Below are 19,342 nucleotides of genomic sequence, written 5' to 3'. Positions count from 1 at the left end.
CAAAGCCATGGCCATCTCTTCGTCGCATTCCTTCTTGCTATGCCCTATAACCCCACAATTCATACAGTAACTATCTTGAAAACGCTCATATTTAAAATGAACCCAGGTATTTGAAATGTTATCCCTTGCCATATAGAAACTTGTGGGTAAAGGCTTGGAAATATCCACAGTTATTCTCTCCCTTAGGAATGTTCTCATGAGCACATGGCTTCTCATTGAATTTTCCACATCTATAACAATCTCATCATGTCTCTAATGATTCTGCCAGTTTCCTTGTTCATGTTCTCCAAGGATAGCCCATGTATTTGAATCCAAAACTCCATGTATTCGTAATTGACCTCCAATACATGATGTGACCATAGTTAGAGATTCAGAAGGTGTCCTTTTATGCTTCATGGCCCCCCTTTCAAAATTTGCAAACCTCTCCATATGTCCTTGAAACTTATCATAATTTTGTTGTACTCCACTTCAAAGATGAAAACTCCTTCTTGGTTTTCCCAGATTTTCAGAATGACATTTTTGTTGCTTTTAAATAGGACTTCTTTGTTTGATATAATTTTTTTCTACTAAATTAATGTTGTGTACTTTATATATTTTTTTGGCTCTTTAGCTTGATAGTGATTGTTTTTCCTTCAATAGGCTTGTTCCAAAGTTGGGCATGCTTTATGACATCTTTGTGTAACTTCGTTTAGTACAGTGGCACTAGTGAATATATGGTTGTAATGTTTTATAGCTAGCGCGGTGAACTATTTTGTAGAAAAATAATGAAAATGGGATCAAAGATGTTAGGTTAAAAGGTGGAAATGAAATATGGTTAAGGTTTATATGATTTTGAATTTAAGTGTGTTTATGAAGTTGAAAATGTATGGATTGCTCCCTACTGAAGCTTCTCCCAATTGGAGTAACCCTGTAATGGTACTCTCCTGCAGAGAGAGAACTACTCTTCTCTAGAGAGAAAGTTACTTTGTGTTGGAAATCGAACTTTGATGTGGCTACATATGAGGCAAAAGGGTTTGCCACTCTTACAATGTCTCAACCTCAAACACATTATTTCATTTTTTTCCAAAGATAGTAGGTTATATTTCATTAATTATTGAAAAATAAAATACAAAGATGTCCAAAACAAGGACAGCATAATAAAAGGTGGCAATTTCCCAAAAATACTGCACTGAAGGTATTCATCCATCGGTGCGTGGTCGAAAAACGAAGAAAAATCTTGAAGAAGAAAGAATGATAAATCAAATTGAATGAAATTAAGAATTTGCCTCATGGAGAAGATGACCTAAAGTGGGAGTTATTTGGATTTCACGGAGCAACTTGACAGAGCTTGCTAAAATGGCAGACAGCATTGAAGTAGAACCTTCAAAAATCAACTAGTTGCGAGCTTTCCAGCAGTTCTAGCAAATGATGGCAAGCAATTGAGGATTACGGTCAGCATTCTTCAACGGGTTAAGCATCTCTGTTGATGCAGTCCACCATGTCCAAAAGTTATTAGGACTTTGAGGGGGAAGACAGTCATGAAGATAACTCTGAGACCATACATCTTTAATTCTAGAGCAATCGATCAAACAATGAATGACTGTTTCTGTTGCTTCATGACAGTAGGGGCATATTGGTGATATAGATGGGATGCACTAATGAATCTGAGCAAGCACCAAAAGCCGGCCATGGAGAGCTTTCCAGATAAATAGCTTAATTTTGTGAGGCAAGTTCAACTTCCATAGATTAATCCACGGCTTTTTCTGCTGCATATAATTAGGGCAAAGCTCCAGAGGCGAATGGTAAAATAAATAGCCAATTCTGTAACCTGAAGCTGTATCATATTGCTTGAATTTGTTCAAATCCTATTGCAATTTATCCCTACTCTGCTGAATTTTAACTGACAAAATCCTGTTTGCAACGTCTTGGGAAAATAATTCTTGAATGAGATTCTGATTCCAATTCCTTTCTTCAGTAAATAGATCTTTAACTCTTGGAACCAACTCAGAAATAGCCTATATATTTGGCATGTCAGAAATCATTAAAGGATACGGAGGAGGCAGCCAAAGATCCTCAAAGGTTCGGATATTCTCTCCAGTACTCACAGCCCAATTAAGACCTTTTTCAACAATCTTTCGGCCTTCCAGTATGCTCCTCCATCCCAAGAAGGTAAGACTCCAATTTCTGCTGTTATAGCATTACTATTGCTAAAGTATTTACCTCTTAGGATTTTGGATAATAGGGAAGTAGGCTGTGTTATGAGTCGCCAAAACTGTTTGCCTAAAAGCGCCAGATTTTGGATTCTGAGATCTTTAAATCCAAGGCCTCCTTCTCTTTGTGGGCGAGTCATAGTGTCCCAGCTAATTCAAGCCATCCGCCTTTCAGAACATTTTTGTCCCCACCAGAACTGAGAAAGTAGAGAGTGAATTTCCGAAATTAAACCATCAGGCAACTTGAAGTAAGACAATGTATAAATAGGAATAGCTTCTCCCACTGCCTTAGGCAATACGTGTCTACTACCTGACGATAGAAGATTGCGCTTCCACCCTTGAATTCTTTTCCGAACCTTCTCTTTGATCATACTAAAAGAAGCCTTTTTCAATTTAGAGACTGTAGAAGGCAAACCAAGGTATTTATTCTGAGCTCTAATATGATTAATATTCATAGAGTTAGCCAGTAGTGTACGAGTAGTGGAGGGAGTGTTGTGGCTAAAGAATATAGCAAATTTATTAAGATTTACCCTCTGGCCACTGATGCTTTTATAAGAATTCAATAAATACAGGATGTTTGAACATGTTTCACGATTAGCCTTACAGAATAAGATGGAATCATCAGCAAAGAGGAGGTGGTTGACCTTGGGACATCGCCTATGTATCTGAAGACCCTGAATTAGTCTATTTTGTTCTGCCTTGTGTAGTAAGAAGGAGAGACCTTCTGCATAGAAAAGAAAAAGATAGGGAGATAGAGGATCTCCTTGTCGAATACCTCTATTTAGTTTGAAAAAACCATAGGGTTGTCCTTCCACAATAACAGAATAAAAAACAGTTGTCACTAATTCTCAAATCCACATGATCCACCGGGAGTCAAAACCAAACATCTTCAATATAAACCAAAGAAAGTGCCATTCCACCCTGTCATATGCCTTACTCATATCTAATTTTAGCGCCATTTCATTTTTGAGTCCCCTTTTTTGTTTTTCAAGTAATGCATACACTCGTGAGTAATTAGGATATTATCAGAGATTAATCTGCCTTTAATAAAAGCACTATGCGTAGGGCTAATTAGTCTATTCATCATACCCTAAAATCTATGTACAAATACTTTAGAGATAATCTTGTAAAAGACTGAGAATAGGCTTATTAGTCTTACTTGAGTCATATCTTTAGCATCAGAAATCTTAGGAATAAGACAGATCTGAGTGTGGTTAAAACCCTTCAAAATTTTGTCCCCTGAAAAGAAGCTCTTAACTGCTCGAAATACATCACCACTGAGTATGTTCCAAAAGCTTTGAAAAAATTTTGGTGTCATACCATCATCTCCTGGAGCACTTTGAGGATGAATGCTAAATGTTGCACGTTTCACTTCCTCCATAGTCACTGGTCTTTAAAGTCTACGGTTCATGTGAGCTGTAACCTTAGGTTCAAAATAAGTAAATAGAGGTTCAGGATTCTCATGACAAGTGGAGGAAAATATGTTCCCAGCATTTGAAGTAGCCACTTCACCATCACTACCAGTTAGTTGCCAAATTTTATTCCTTCGAGTTCGATTTCTAAATTTCTGATGAAAGAAAGCTGTATTCTGATCGGCGGATTTGAGCCATTTGACTCTAGACTTATCTTTCCAATAAGATTCCTCATTTTGCAATGCTTTTTCAAGTTTGTCCTATATTTCTGAAATGATGTCGCCTCCATGAATTCCTGCTAAATGAAGTTCCTCTAATTCAGACTGTATTAAATCAATCTCCACCTTCGAATTAGATCTGTGTTCTTGCTGCCATCTGACAATCTTATGCCGACAACGCTTTATTTTTTGAGCTAGGATATACATGGTTGAACCATCAATCTGTTTGTGCCAAACCTCTTTAACAATCTACCTTATTTCATCATTGGAACACCATTTTTCTTGGAATTTGAATCGCCATTTAGATCTCTCAGTTCTCGAATTAGAGTCTAAGAGAAGAGGGGAGTGATCCGACCCTGATTCTGACAGTATAAGAACCATTGCATTGGGATAGAGTTGCTACCAATTAACTCCTACCAGGAATCGGTCCTGTCTTTCCTGTATCAACTCATCACCACTCCGTCTATTCGACCAAGTGAATGGTCTTCTGACCATACCAATATCAATCAGGGAATTATCATCAATAAAAATATTAAAGGTTTCAATAGAATAAGAAGATTTAGCACCCCCGCCTGCTTTCTCCAATTAATTAGAAATGGAATTAAAATCACCCATTAACACAACCTTACCATCGAACTGTTGGGTGACTGAAGTTAATTCAGCAAACTGAGCCATTCTATGTTGATCATTTGAACTGAAATAAACACCTAGAACACCATAGGGATCATTAGAACCAGCTGTCAGAACTGATGCCGCAATGAAGAATCTACCATGCTGTAAAATCTGAACAGTGCAACCATCCCTCCATGCCATTGCCAAACCCCTTCATAATCCATTCGGATCCACAATAAACCATTCCTTGAAACCACAAGATCTTAGTTTTCCTTCAACTTGTCGAGATTGATTTTTTGTTTCACAGATAAAACCAACCTCGGGAGAGTAGGATTTGCAAATCTCTTTAAGATTGTGGATTGTCAGGGGTCTCCCCAAACCCTGGCAATTCCACGAGAGCAGTTTCATATTTCTTTGGGTGCCACTTGAAGGCTGGCACCCTCCACCGTCATAGCATCAGAGACAATATCATTGAGACAAATTTTTTTTGAAATATCTTTAGTACCATTACCTCCACTCCTCCGTTTGAAACCTATCACAGATTTTCTAGTAAGTTGTTTCAGGTTTGGCTTTTTGTTCTCCTTTCTAAGCTTGGATATGACGTTGTTATTGTGTTGGACATTATTCATGGGATAGGATATCTCCAATAAAGCATTAGAAGAAGAATTAGTATCAGCAGCCGTACCTGTATTTTCTGATTCACCCTCATTTTCTACTCTAGAACCCGAATTGGCAGCAATTTTTTCATTATTCTGTTTTTTCTGATCATCTTGCACACTTAATTTTGAGAAACTATAAAAAAGCCAAGCAGGTGGAAATTTTTTCTTCGGTTGAGCTGGAATAATATCATCTCGAGGTTGGTTAGGATTGAAGGAAGCTCTCTTTTCAGTTAAACGCCTACTGACTTGATCTGCCTTAAGCCATTCACTAACTCTATCTTCCTTGATATTATTTTGGACAGAATCATCAATAAAAAATTGGCAATTCTTAGATTCATGTCACAATTTTGCACAATAAGTACAGAACACACCTATACGTTCATAGCGTACTCCAATTTTCAGCATTTTCTGATTAGGATCAAGCAATTTCAGTGTATTCCTCACTCTTTTATCATCGTTCAGTTCCACTTTAGCCTTCATTATGCGTGTATCTTTGCCTCTAACTTCAAATAGAGCAACATCTTCAATTTGATCAAGTCTCCCACCCAGTTTTTGGCCAACCTCAAGCGTTTTGTATTGTTCAGACAATCCCCAAAATTGTGCCCATAAAGGAAAAGAAGAGATGTGATTATCCCCCATGTTTATTGATTGCTTCCATCTGCGAACATGAATAACAAAACTCTTGAATAACCAAGGCAAACCCCTCTCAATTCGAGTCACATCAGAGTCATTCTAAAAGAAAAATTGAAACTGGTTCCTAGCTTTTTTGACTACTCTGAATCCTTCTGATTTATTCCATATTGCATAGAGAGCTCCTTCCATGGTACATACGGAAAAGATTCGATCTGAGAAAATCCTTTCGGATAGGCTCCGTGTACAGGCTTGAATTCCTTCGAAAACATTTTCATAAGCTAAAACGATCAAATCATCTTCCTAATCACTATCAATTATATGAGGATTTTTACTCTTTGATTTGTTGCTCATGGTATAAAAAAAATCAGAATTGGTATTTAATGATTCCAGAAAGAAATAAGATATATGGCATGAGTGAATTAAAAAATGGAATGAATTAAAAGAGGAATGAATTGGGAGAAAAAACAAAAATTAGAAAATTAAGTGGAAAAGAAATTAAGAGAAGAAAGTAGAAGAAGATGAAAAAAATTTTGATAAAGAAAAGATAAAGAAAGACATAACTATAAAGAACGCACAGTAAAATTCTAGCAGAACGTGAATAAACTCATAAGACGCTAGACCATAAGTACGTACTCCTGCATATAAACACATTATTTCATTTGCTTGTAAACTCTTTTGAAATGACATATTTGTAGGCCCGATAAAATAAGTAGGCCATGATTACCTCTTGAGCCATTAAACAATAAGGCAATGATTCATTGGCCGTAACACTCCCACTCATCCACTTGAGCTCTAATCCACCAAAGAATCATCCATGCATTTATAATAATTACTTCCGTAATGATGTTGTTATTCTTATTTTTTTGGTATAATGTCACTTTATAACTTTTTTTATATTGTATATAGTATACATTTATAAAAAAATATTATTATTAAAATAAAAATAACAATATCCATTCACTAATTACTTATGCTTATTATTAGCATTATATGATCTTATCTGATATCAATTCAAGCTATCTTGCCTTATATTTTTATAATTTTGTGAGTTTAATTTTGATATATTGACAATATAAAATATTTTATATAACTGTTTAATTATATTTATTTTTTTGAATAATTATTTATACAATCAATGATATTAATATTAATTTATATTAATATTGGAAAGCTTTTTAATGAATATGTTTCTAACTTTAAATAGATCGAAACATATAATCTATATTGATGCTAATTCATTCTTTTAATGAATATGTTTCTAACTTTAAATAGATCGATATTAATATTGGAAAGCTTTTTTTAGAGACAATATATAAAATCAGCCAAATTAAAGGAACCCATGATTCTAAATATAGTATACTTCAGATGTATAAATAATTAAATATGTGTAATTATATTCTATCCGTTATTTAATTTCTCTACATACAATTATGGTATTCATGTCAAACACTGTGACCAATTTTACTTTGTTGGCTATATAAACTTCTTTAAGGGTGAAACAGTAAGTCCAACATTTTTAATTTTTTTTTTGAAAGTATAGGTAGACAATGAGAATATTAAATAATGTGAATAATGGATATGTCGGATGTCCAATTCAATAGGTATACAGATGATTATGTTCATTATTTTTAATTAGATGGTTATTTCTTTTGATTCGATTTATTCATGCACAGTTAATTATGACTGGATATTCAATTCACTAAGTGTACGCAGATAATTATTCTAATATTAAGATTTAGAAGATAAATTGGAAGTAGAATATTTTTTTTATTTTATTGAGTCAATTCTAAAATTCATTATTCTCATTGCTATCTAACAAAATCCTTATTTTTTTGTTCCAAAATAAAAAATCAAGCTACTGATACATGGTATAAATACACATTCAAATATTCAATTATTTGCATTACACACGCACTTTCCAAATTCCAAGACACACATACATAACTTAATGCCATCAACAAGAAATCATCAACAATGACATATATACCTACCCAAGTTCAATCCATTGAAACGATGGGTGAACGTAACATAATAAACACCCTTATTATAATAGTTCACACTCATTATTAATTAGGATAAGCATTATAACTTCAAGCCACAAATTAAACATACACCTTAATTATCATTTTAATGCATGAATGGTTGTAGCTCATGCCTTAACAAGATGAGAACCAATGTCTTTAGTACACTTGTCAAAGTATTCCATGTAGCCATATGGAGCTTCAACATCATCATTGATCTTCTCATAATCAATAGTCCATTTAACAGTGGCACCTCCATTCTCTTTATCACTCACTTGAAAGCTCAGCTTAAACACCTTATAATGTTGACTGACATCTCCGTCAAACAGTTTGTATGATGCTGAAAGGTTCTGCTCATCAATGGACTCAACGGTCTCCTTACATGTAGTAACCTTACCGTCTGATGTTTCAAAATAATAATAAAAAAATATTAATTAATTCAAATAATAAGATAAGAAAAATATAAAAATTAAATTGGGTTTGAATATGTTATTTTTAATTCCTTAAACATTCGATTAATCGTATTTGTTTTGACCTTGGCATTTCTTTCATTGCAACATGTTTTGTTTTAAGCCACGGTTTTTAATTACGGTATTTATAATCACGGTTTTTAATTATAATTTTGTAAAATAACTTTTTGTTCAAGAATTTTTAACAATTGTTTTCAACTGTAACATGCTTTTATTTTTATTTTTATTTTTATTTTTATTTTTGATATTCTTTTGTTTTAATCAAGATTTTATAAATAAAAAAGTAAAAATTAGAAGTGAAATTAAAAAATAGGATCGACTTTATTGTTTTTAACTATTTTTTTATTTTTTTACAAAATTAAAAAAAGTATAGTATATATTAAACTTTAGAGAGAAAGACAAATAGGTCCTTGATTTTTTGACTCGCAAATATTTATATCTTTGAGAATTTGAAAATACATTTAACTCTTTGACTTTTTTAAAATCTGTACATATCGATTCCTGAGTCTAATTTATTCTATTTTAAAAATTCTCTCACGTGTGCATCCGTATATCGGATAGGCCAGTACGACGGAAGTCATGTTTGATTTTTTTCATTAGGTATGTCAAATCCAAGTGAACAAAGGAATCAATGTGTTCAGGTTTTGAGAAAGTCAATGACTTAAATGTATTTTCAAATCATTAAAGATTTAAATGTTTGCTAGCTAAAAGATTAAGGATTTATTTGTCTTTTTTTATAAACTTAAACTTTAAAAATAAAAAGAATATCAAACACACCTTTGGGTTATGGAAAAAGAAAGGAAAGAAGGGAATAATAAACATGAAAGCAAAAAATGTGTAGTTACTACAATCATCAAAACGATAAGGGCCTAATCAATTTAAGCTTGATTACCTATAACATATGTCCAGTGTTTAACTGAACCACCAACACAGTGCCAATCGTCACCTTCATGCAGCTTGGTTTCATGCACTCTTTCACAAACGTTTTGAACATGGTCTAGTTGCTTTGTCATGAGATGGAAGAACTTTGCAGCAGGTGCATGGATTCCAATTTCACTACTAAGCTTACCAGTTAGTGCCATTATCACCAAGCAAGAAACAATTAAAGTAGGTGGCAAACTATATATAGAAAGAGTGAGAGAGAATGATAGATAGAGAATTAGAGATGGAGAAAAACCTTATGCCAAATAGTGCCTTATATAGAAACCTAGCAATACCTATATCCATGTTTTGAGTTTTTAACCAAACCATTTTAATTATTGGTTCAAATATTTTTGCGGTTCAAACGGTCTAATCGAAATTCAATTAGAATAAATGAATAATTAAATTATATAAAATAATATCTAAAATATAAAATTACATTCACACGAAAACCCAAATATGTCATAGTCCATAAATCCGTAACAATATTTGTATTTCATAAATAGTTTTTAATTAAAAAATTAATAATAAATTGATTTTCCACATTTTAATATTAGACGAATTAGCCTATGATAAAATAAAAAATAGAACTAACTAATTTCTAATATCTTTAAAAATTATAAAATTAATCCTATTAATTTAAAAATAATATTATTTAAAATATAAATGATCAAAGATTAATTAATCCATTTATGTAGTTAAAACATTAACATTGTTAAAGAAAAATATAACCATCTCTCGTATCGCAAAGGTGATTGAAAAATTTATTATACAAAGGAGATATTGAATGAGTTTGGTGTATAAAATTCTTTTCTTAAAATATATTTTATTATATATAATCTATAAAAAAAATATTTTGTTAAGTTCAAGAGAGTTGAACCATGACTTTTAATTTTAGTATAATATATATTTATTATTTTGATTAATTTTAAATTTATTATTATACTATGAATAACTTATAAAAAATCGGATTAATAAGCATGTTATTAATACTAGTTAGAATAAAATAATACTGACACAAAAGTACGCTAAGTACAATTACTTGATTGAAAAAGAAATCAATCTATCACAAAACTAACAAACATGTGCCCTACTATCTTCCCCTCTCTAAAATCACGATCTCTCTTCTCTCGTTTTTACTCTAAGTATGTGCATGTTGTGTTTTTTCTTTCTTTTATCTTGTTTTCTTGCATTTTTTCTTCGATTTTACTTACTTTCTCTATGTCCTCATGGATTAGAACTGTGCCTCCAAGCTCTCTTTTCTTATTGATGATAACAAGGTTGAAAGAGTTGAAATCGATGCATGGTGTTCCGATTCTGAGATGTGAAGGTGGAGATAAAGATGGTTCTCGTAAGGGAAGCAACGACCGAGCAAAGAGAGGCGTTGATAAGCTAGAGATATGCTTCGCTTGGATATTAATAAATTTATATTTTAGAGTGAATTTTGGCTTAAAAAAAATAGATTTTATCAATTTATTTTATACTTATTAATAGAAAATGTATGGTTATGTGAATTTTTCTTAATTATAATTAATGATAAAAAACATATTTTTCATGTTTAAAAATTATCAAAATTAATTTACCTCTATTCTTTTTGATGTTTTAATTTATTTGTTTGAGTAATTTAAGATTTAGAAAGTAAGGATAATTTGAAGAAAGGAAGAAAAAGCATGCAAAAATGAAAAAATCATGAAAAAAATAAAGTTTTGGAAATCTGACTATACTTACGACGTAATTTTTTTTGTGAAAATTTTAAACCAACATTTAGCTTTAGTCAAATTTTTGACGCCGTTGTCGAAAAATTGCAATGTGTGCTTGTTATTGACTAATATGAATATGTGAATAGTGCGAATAGCTTACTTTTTGCTTGATTTCTTATTTTGCTAGTAGCTAGGAGGTTTTTTTTTTTTTTTTTTTTGATACTCTTTGTTTTTATTTTTTCTCTTCCTTATGAATTCTCATCCTTTTAGCTTTGAGTATGGTTGTCACAATTTTGTAGGAAATGGTAATTTCAATTACGATTTTCACCAAAGAAAGAATTATCACTTGAGAGAGGAGTCACATGCATATAGGCAATCCTCATAATTCTACCTATAGTGCATACCCATTCAATGGCTATAGTGACCCTTGTTATGATTATAAATCTCAACCACCATATTCATATGACCGTCATCCTCAACGTTACCCTCAACCATAATACTCTCAAGACCCATTCCACCACCGAACACCTCCATATGATTTGAGTCCCTATCCATATCACAACCAACCTTATGAGTCTCAAAGATAATCACCCTTTGAACCACCACCTTTCCAACACTAATACCTCCATAACCCTTTTGAATCATATTGTCTTCATATACACCATCTCCATATTCTCACCTTTATGAACTACCTCCCAATTATAAGGACTTTTACCCACATGATAAATTCTCTTTTACACCACAATCCTCCATGGAAAAGAAGCTCTTCAACCATTAATCCAAAAACAAAACGATCCCAATCATATTAGTCAAGAGGAACAAGAGTCAAGGGATCATCTCAAGAAAGTGATATATAGACCAAATTACTGCAATCATGTTTCTCAAAGAGTAAGAGGAAGCTATCAAAGAAGAGCAAAGGAGGCAAGAAACCCTCATGGCTACCATGATCGAAGTCGTAAACTGTTTAGTCTCATTATGTTCGTGCGATCAAAGTATTTCCGTTGACGAATGTGAAGAATCAATCGAAGAGCATAGTGTATGTGGAAGAGAGTTTGGAGCCCCAAATGGAGAAAGAGGAGTTGGTGGGTGAACCGCAACAAGAGGAGGATGTTGAGGAGGAGAGATTGGAGGATTCATTTCAAAAAGGTGAGAATGTTGAGTGCGTTGAAGCAGAAGGAGTGGTTGAAAGTTTAGGAGGAGTAGAGCAAGAAACAAAATCCATCATCAAGGACACTCACACACCAAATAGTGACATTGATGGTCTTGTTAAGTCTTCTTCCATTGGATTTAAAATAGATGTTGAGGAGGACCATGAACAACCTCCAAGACATAACTTGAGCAATGAAAAAGATGATTTGGAAGAAATGGGTGAACAAGAGATGGAATTTGAAGAATCTTTTCAAGAGGTAGAGGTTATTAAGGAAGAGTTAAAAGGGAGAGAGAACAACCATAGCATATCCACTGAAAATCTTCCTTGCTAAGTCACCGTTCATATTACAAGTTGAGTGGATAATCATCACATCCTTTAACTTTCTTGACCTATATTAATATGTCTTATTGGAAACAGATAGTCAACTTAGAACTTTTTATGGGTGTGAGAAATAGTTGGATATTGGTTGGCAACTAGAATCAAGGTGCATGGTAGAAGGAAGCTCAAACTTTGGAGTCCGAAGGTGGAGTAAAGCAAAATTCAATAGATTTTAAAGGAGGATTTGGAGTTTTGAGGAGAATTCAAAAGTTTCGTCACCCGAATAGAAGCATAAGATCAACAAGAAAGGGTGCTGACAAACAAGATTTGGGATCCTGAAATACAATTTGAGAATCAACAACTTTGGGATCTTGTTACTTGTTTGATTTTGCTTGAATGCTTGGTGTGCATAATTTGGGATCCCGGAGACCATTGGGAGTTCAAGAGTTGGTGAGGATTCAAGGAGGAATTCAAGCATAAGTCGCCTTGACAAGAATCTCATCAACCATTCAATTTAAGGAATGGGAGACACTCCACCATAGTAATATCTTCTAATTTTCTCTTTTGTAAATAGTTGGTTAATAATTTGAATCTCCTTTTTAGATAGGTATGTTAGATTTAATTGATAGATTAGCTTGTTTAGTAATGTTTGGTATTGTTTTGGATAACTTGTTGGGTGTTTGAAATGCTTATTTTGGTAAAAAAAAAATTGAAAAAAAACAGAGCACTATTGATGCGTACACATCCCTTATGCGTACGCATCCCTCATGCGTACGCATCACCCTCAAGATTTCATCACCAATTCATGTGTACGTATGGATCATGCGTACGCATGATACCACTCCGGAATCAAACATAAATTGTGCGAGAATCGTGCGTACACACAGTAAAAAAAGGGGTTCATGTCATGTTTACGCATAGCAGATGCGTATGCATAATACCCGTCCATAATTGAAATGATTTTATGCGTACATCATGCATACGCACCACTTCTAATTTTTGCCTAGGTCATGCGTATGCATGACTCCCCTGCTTCTTGCATACTTTTCTTTTCTTCTTCTCATCTCTTCTCTGATTTCTGGTTCTGCATCTCGGTTATCAATTTTTACTTGCAAGTTTTGTCTTGGTAGTTTTAATACCTTAGTTTGATTCTAGTTAGTTAGTTAGTTAGTTTAATTTTCTGTTTTAGTATATTAGGTGGTTAGGATAGGTTAAATTAGGTGAAAAGTGCTGGATTATTGAACTGATTTGCCGATTCAACTGAGAAATTGCTGCTGATTAATGGCATGATGCTATTTTAGCATTGTTGTTGTTGATATTCACTATTGAATTAGATTGAAGTTATACTTTGTTGCCTGGTATTGAATTCTATGAATACTGACAATGCATTTAAAAATACTTTTGGATTTCTAAATTACATGTTGTAGCTAGCCACCATGTGATTTGATGGCAGTTGTTTCTAATTGATGCATTTATTGTTAGGCGATACTTGCTTATGTTGGTTTTTATTTATATCACCTAGTTGATGCATTGAGATTGTGGAATTGTGAAACTAGATTGTAAGCTCACCTAGTTACATCTTTTTGAAATTTTCAAGCTATGTGAACCATACTTACTATGTGATTGATTACAACTTATATCTCTCTCTTACTAAGTTGCATAGCACTCATGTTCTCCACTCTATGTCAATTAGGTGATGTGATGAGCGGATATTTTATACGCTTTTTGACATCATTTTCATATCGTTTTTAGTAGTTTTTGTTTAGTTTTTATTATGTTTTTATAGGTTTTAGTGTTAAATTCACATTTTTGGATTCTACTATGAGTTTTTGTATTTTTGGGCAATTTCAGGTATTTTCTGGCTGAAATTGAGGAGTTGGAGCAAAAGTCTGATTCAGAGACAAAGAAAGCACTGCAGATGCTGTCCAGATCTGACCTGCCTCCATTCGGAAGAGCTTTTCTAGAGCTACAAAAGTCCAAATGAAGTGCTCTCAACGGCTTTATGGAAAGCTGACTTCCAGAGCTTTCCATCAATATTTAATAGTCCATAATTTGCTTTGAATTAGAAGGCCCAAAACTGGCGTCCAACGCCAGCTTCCTGCCCCTTTCTAGGCATCCAGCGCGCAAAGAGCAGAGCCCAGCGTCCAAAGGCCCAGAGAGGACTCCCTAGCTGGCATTCTATGCCCAAGGAACCTCATAGCACGTGGATCTCATCAAAGTTCAGCCCAAACACTCACCAATGAGCGCAAGAAGTGGGTTTTAGCACTAAATAAACAGTTTCATCCTTACTAGTCATCTATTTAGTATTTAAAGAATTAAATCTATGTAATTTGGACCATTTTATGCTATTTTCATTTTTCACATTGTTTTATTTTCAGTATGAGTTTCTAAACCTCCTAGGTTGAGGGGAGGAGCCCTGCTGAGTCCTATGAATTAATAAACGTACTATTGTTTCTTCTAAGATCAGTGTTTGATCTATCTTTAAGATGTATATTCCGATCTTCATCATGGTGAGCAAGATGATCTGACAAATCAGCTCTGTTCATCACATTAAGATGAACATGCCTGACAAACACCCGGGTCTACTTGGGTTTGTGTGAATACCCGGAAGAAAAGCACGAGCCAACAGCTATGTTTATACATCTCTCAGATGGTTAATCCATGATTTCGTTGGGGACTTCTCGAGACACCAATTCAGCCGATCTCCGGAGAGATTAAGGTCTCCGTGGTATAGGCTAGAATCAAAGAAGCAGCTTTTTCTGATCCGGAAGATTCAACCTTGTTTGTGACGTTTTGAGTAGGATTGCCGAGAGATTAGCTTGCTAGATCTTCACCCTCCATTGGATTGAATGACCAAGGGCCCTGGCGTTCATTCTATAGCAGAGGAGATCAATGACCACGGGAAATGGCTTTGATCACTTACAGCCTGCCATAGAAGAGGATCATTCACGAGCAAAGAAGATAATAGTACCAGAGTTTATTCAGAAAGACAAAGCAACTCCAACTCTCAACTCAGTTCCCATCATATAATTCCTAATAGCTAACTTCTTAATAGCTAACTTACAACTCCTTCTGATTCCACCTGACTAAGACCTGCAAGACAACCATAAGCTTGCTTCAAGCCACAATCCTCGTGGGATCGACCCTGACTCGCTCAGGTATTACTTGGACGACCCAGTGCACTTGCTGGTACTACTGCTATTGTACGAAATATTGTGGGTTTTGCGTACACTCGCACCATGATGCAAACAAAAATTCAAAGTGTGTCATTGATTGATTCGTGAGTTCCATATTTTATTTGGTTTATTAAGTTCTCTTGCACCTCAACCAATTTCCATTCATTATCCATTTCACAATTGCGTGATTCTTACCTGAGTGTTGTCATGCTTCTTTAATACTTGTTTGTTTGTCTTAACCTATAAGTTTTCTTTAAGGTATCTCAAGTGCACTAGAATGAGTGAAGTGCACATTTCTTGTGTGTAATTGTGACATATCATTCAAGTGCTAGTGCATGAGTTCTAAACCGCGCGCAAACTTAGAATTTAGTGATCATCACCTTATTCCAATAATTTATGCTTCTTTGTCTTAGAATTTACTTGTCTTAATATATATTTCGTTTTATATTTTTTAGGATGAGTAATCATAAGCAACAAAGGAAGCAGAAGATCGGATGCGCACCAGTCATAGCAGCTTGAGACCCCACTAGCTGAAGGTCGAGATTTGAAGAGTCTTTGTGATCCTCCCTGATCATATACCGTATCCTCTTTCTCATCATTAAATGTACGGAGGACCGTGCAAATTTTTAAATGTGCGGAGGTCAGTGACCGATCTTTGGGTGAAAAATCTTTCTTTTCTAAACACTTTCACATTTTACTTTTCTTATTACTATGTCTTTTAGATTTTCTTGTTAGCTATTTAATTACCTTGAATTCAATTTTAAGTAGTTGTATTTTTCTTAGTTTGTATATAGTTTAGAGCTTTATTTGTATTTTTCTTTAGTATGGTTTGTACATATGGTTAAAAAAACTTAGAATTTCAATTTTCATCCAACTCCTTCAAAAAATACATACATACATACATACATACATACATACATACATAAGTCGTAGCCCACTTGGTTAAAATAATAGAATTTCAAGAGATTGTTTTAAGACAATCCAATTGATTTGAGTTAAAAAATTCTCATTGAATTTGTTTGAAAAATAATTATGGAACATAGAGGAGAGCTAGAATACACAACCAAGTGAGATTTGAGTTTTAATGTGTGGTTGCATTATATTAATCACTATTTTTATTTTTGTGTGTTATTCTCTTTCTATAATTGTAATTTTTGATTTGTTTGATTCTTTATGTGCAATATTTGGTGTATGAATGTATTTACATGATTGAAGCCTATATTTCAATTTAGCTCACTTACCCATATAACTTTACTCTTTTTTTTTAACAAGACAGCTCAACACAATAAGTGGAGCAAGAACAACAACAACAAGCAAACAAAAAAAGTTACAAAAGAAAAAAATCACAAAGAAACTCATCAACCATTTTTTGCACTCCTCCTTCTTATTTTGTACTCCTGATTTTATACTCCTAATTTTGTACTCGAAAAAATATTTTCAGCCACTCCAATTTTACTAAAATTCTGTAAATCTGATTGCAAGATCGCTAAACGGAAGTCCACCAGTTTCATATCTTCTTTTATGCATTTCTTACTAAAATTCTGTTAATCTGACAGCATATTTTCTCTCTTCTACGTGCACAATCTCGTTGAAGTCTCCTATAGAGATTGAGTATAACTCAATTTCTCCCACACAACAAATTTCTCTTCTTTTGTATGAGCTCCATGCACCAAAGAAAGCATAATTGAAATTATTTTTAGTAAGACCCTTTTAACGCACAACCAAAACTGCCCTTTATGACAACGACTCATTTAAACATTATTTCATCCCAAATCAACATTAAACCACTTGAGGCACCCTCCGACTCAACATATTCTCATCCCGCAGCATCACTCTCCCGAATTCTTATTACATCAAACTTCGTCACTACTTGCCACTTAATCTTAAACAAGCCTATTGTATTCAACTTAAATTTTTTTTCTTGAGTTTTTTTTACCATGCTCATTTTTCCATCACCCATTAATCCCTTAACATTCTAACAAAAAATTATTTTAATAAATTATTACACACCTTTTTTTTATTTTTGGGCCTGCATCGTCTTGCTTTCTCTTTCTGTTTTGCCAATCTTCTTTTCTGAGCAATTTTTTATTTTGTACTTAGAGAATAGCCATAATATCATCTTCTTCATTGTATGAAATTGCACCTAATTTCAATGCGAGGTCCCCAAGTTTTTTTATTTTAAAACATCTGCTCTTCCAAAATACTATCTCTATTTTCATTACTTTCTTCATTCTTGTCCGAACCACCATCATCAACCACCCTCTTCCCAGCTATTTCTTCATCGTGTTCCAATAGCCCCCCTGTCCCTTTGTTAATGTTGTTCCCTTTGTACTGGAATCCATGCCACTATCATTCACAATGTCATCCCTATCACCCGTTCCTTCATCAACGTCTTTTGCACCATCATCATCAACATACACACCCAACCCACCAGTCCCTCCATTCAATGTCACTGCCGAGAGAGTAGTGGCTTGGTTCTCCACCACCAACTCTTCTTCAATCTCACGACCCAACATAGGTGGCGTCAGGGTTGTGCATTTTCCTTGCCACGTTGAGCCTCCTTTGCCGTGGCCAGTCTTTAGCTTCCCTCCTTCAACAATGATTCGGTCTCCCTCGATCTTTTCTGCGCTGATCTCTAGTGCAAGTTTCACAGATGCAGCTTCCTGCACACTTCTCGTAGACCCTTCCCTAGCGTGTCCATCCTTATTGTGGAAACCAAGCTCCATTTCCATCAAGCCTGACTCGGATTCTAGACCCAACCCAACATCACCAAACCGGTTAATTGAAGAAACCGGATCCAAAGATTCTTCTCTACTTTTTTAGGACATCCTTGAATTGTTGGGCCTAGTTCCAAGCCTACAAAGAACCTTCTTTTTCTTATTCCTTTTACCCCTTCTTTTCATCCCATTAAAGTTACCTTCATAAACTCATGTTACTGTATTTTTAAAATCAGCTTCATAATTAATATAATCACATCCCACACAATCCATTCACCCTTTAATTCCTTCATAAATTGGTTGATATGTTACCATTTTTACCTGATTTTGTTTTGAATGATCATTAATCCATTCATTCAAAATAATTTTAGGAAACGCCAACCTGTCCTTATCTTCTCCGTCTTCCCTCAGCTCTTCCATCACCAAATCGGCTGCCTGGTCATTGAAAACCGTCAATTTTATAGCCCGTGCACTCCTTAAGCTCGTACTTGCATGCTCCTTTTCTGCAACTGTTCTTCATTGTTCACAACAATAGTCACTTTTTCCATTAGCTTCTTCAACAATTCAATCCAAAAGCCTCTCTGTCCCACTTATTTCACTAGCACATCGAATCCACTGATACCTATTGTGATATGGACCCATTCATTAATTATATTCATGATACAAGTATCAATTTGCACTCGTCCAACACTAAAAGACATGCACGATTCTGTCACTTTGTCACAATTGACTACTTTCTCCCATTAGCCTCCTAACATACTAAAGGTATCTGCTAACCACGCATATTAACGGAATCCCGTAGTATTCTAACTACACTCTTCAAGTTTCACATCGCTCCATCTCATCCTGTCTCCATATACTATGGAAGAATTGCAAAAAACTATGCATTTTAAATGTATATGCTTCTTCCACATTCAATACAGAATCAAAAGTCAAAAGAACTTTATATGCTCCCAGTTCCGTACTTGGACAACTTAAGGCAGGTTTTTTCCAATCATCTTCTTCAAGGAACTTAAATCAATTGCCTTCGTCGTACCGCCGACCAGATTTCTCTGTAACCAATCCAGATTCTCTTTTACCACCGATACTTCCACTTTCTTTGTCCATCTATTTCCATGCTAGTCTGGTTCTTTTTGGTTCCTTGTT

General features: G+C 34.3%; 1 protein-coding gene across 1 annotated transcript; it reads right to left on the bottom strand.

Annotated features, from left to right (window-relative positions):
- Positions 1–7,589: 7,589 nt before the first annotated feature.
- Positions 7,590–9,386, bottom strand: LOC112772842 (MLP-like protein 43). The gene is made up of 2 exons (XM_025817848.3): positions 9,107–9,386; positions 7,590–8,144 (listed from the first exon to the last, which is right to left on the bottom strand). Exons 1-2 carry the CDS (start codon positions 9,294–9,296, stop codon positions 7,873–7,875), a joined length of 462 nt encoding a protein of 153 aa, XP_025673633.1. The 5' UTR covers positions 9,297–9,386; the 3' UTR covers positions 7,590–7,872.
- Between the last annotated feature and the right edge of the window lie 9,956 nt (positions 9,387–19,342).

The sequence above is a fragment of the Arachis hypogaea genome, chromosome 18 (genome assembly GCF_003086295.3).
Source record: "Arachis hypogaea cultivar Tifrunner chromosome 18, arahy.Tifrunner.gnm2.J5K5, whole genome shotgun sequence".
Classification (NCBI taxonomy): Eukaryota; Viridiplantae; Streptophyta; class Magnoliopsida; order Fabales; family Fabaceae; genus Arachis; species Arachis hypogaea.
This window is presented reverse-complemented; position numbering and strand designations above follow the sequence as displayed.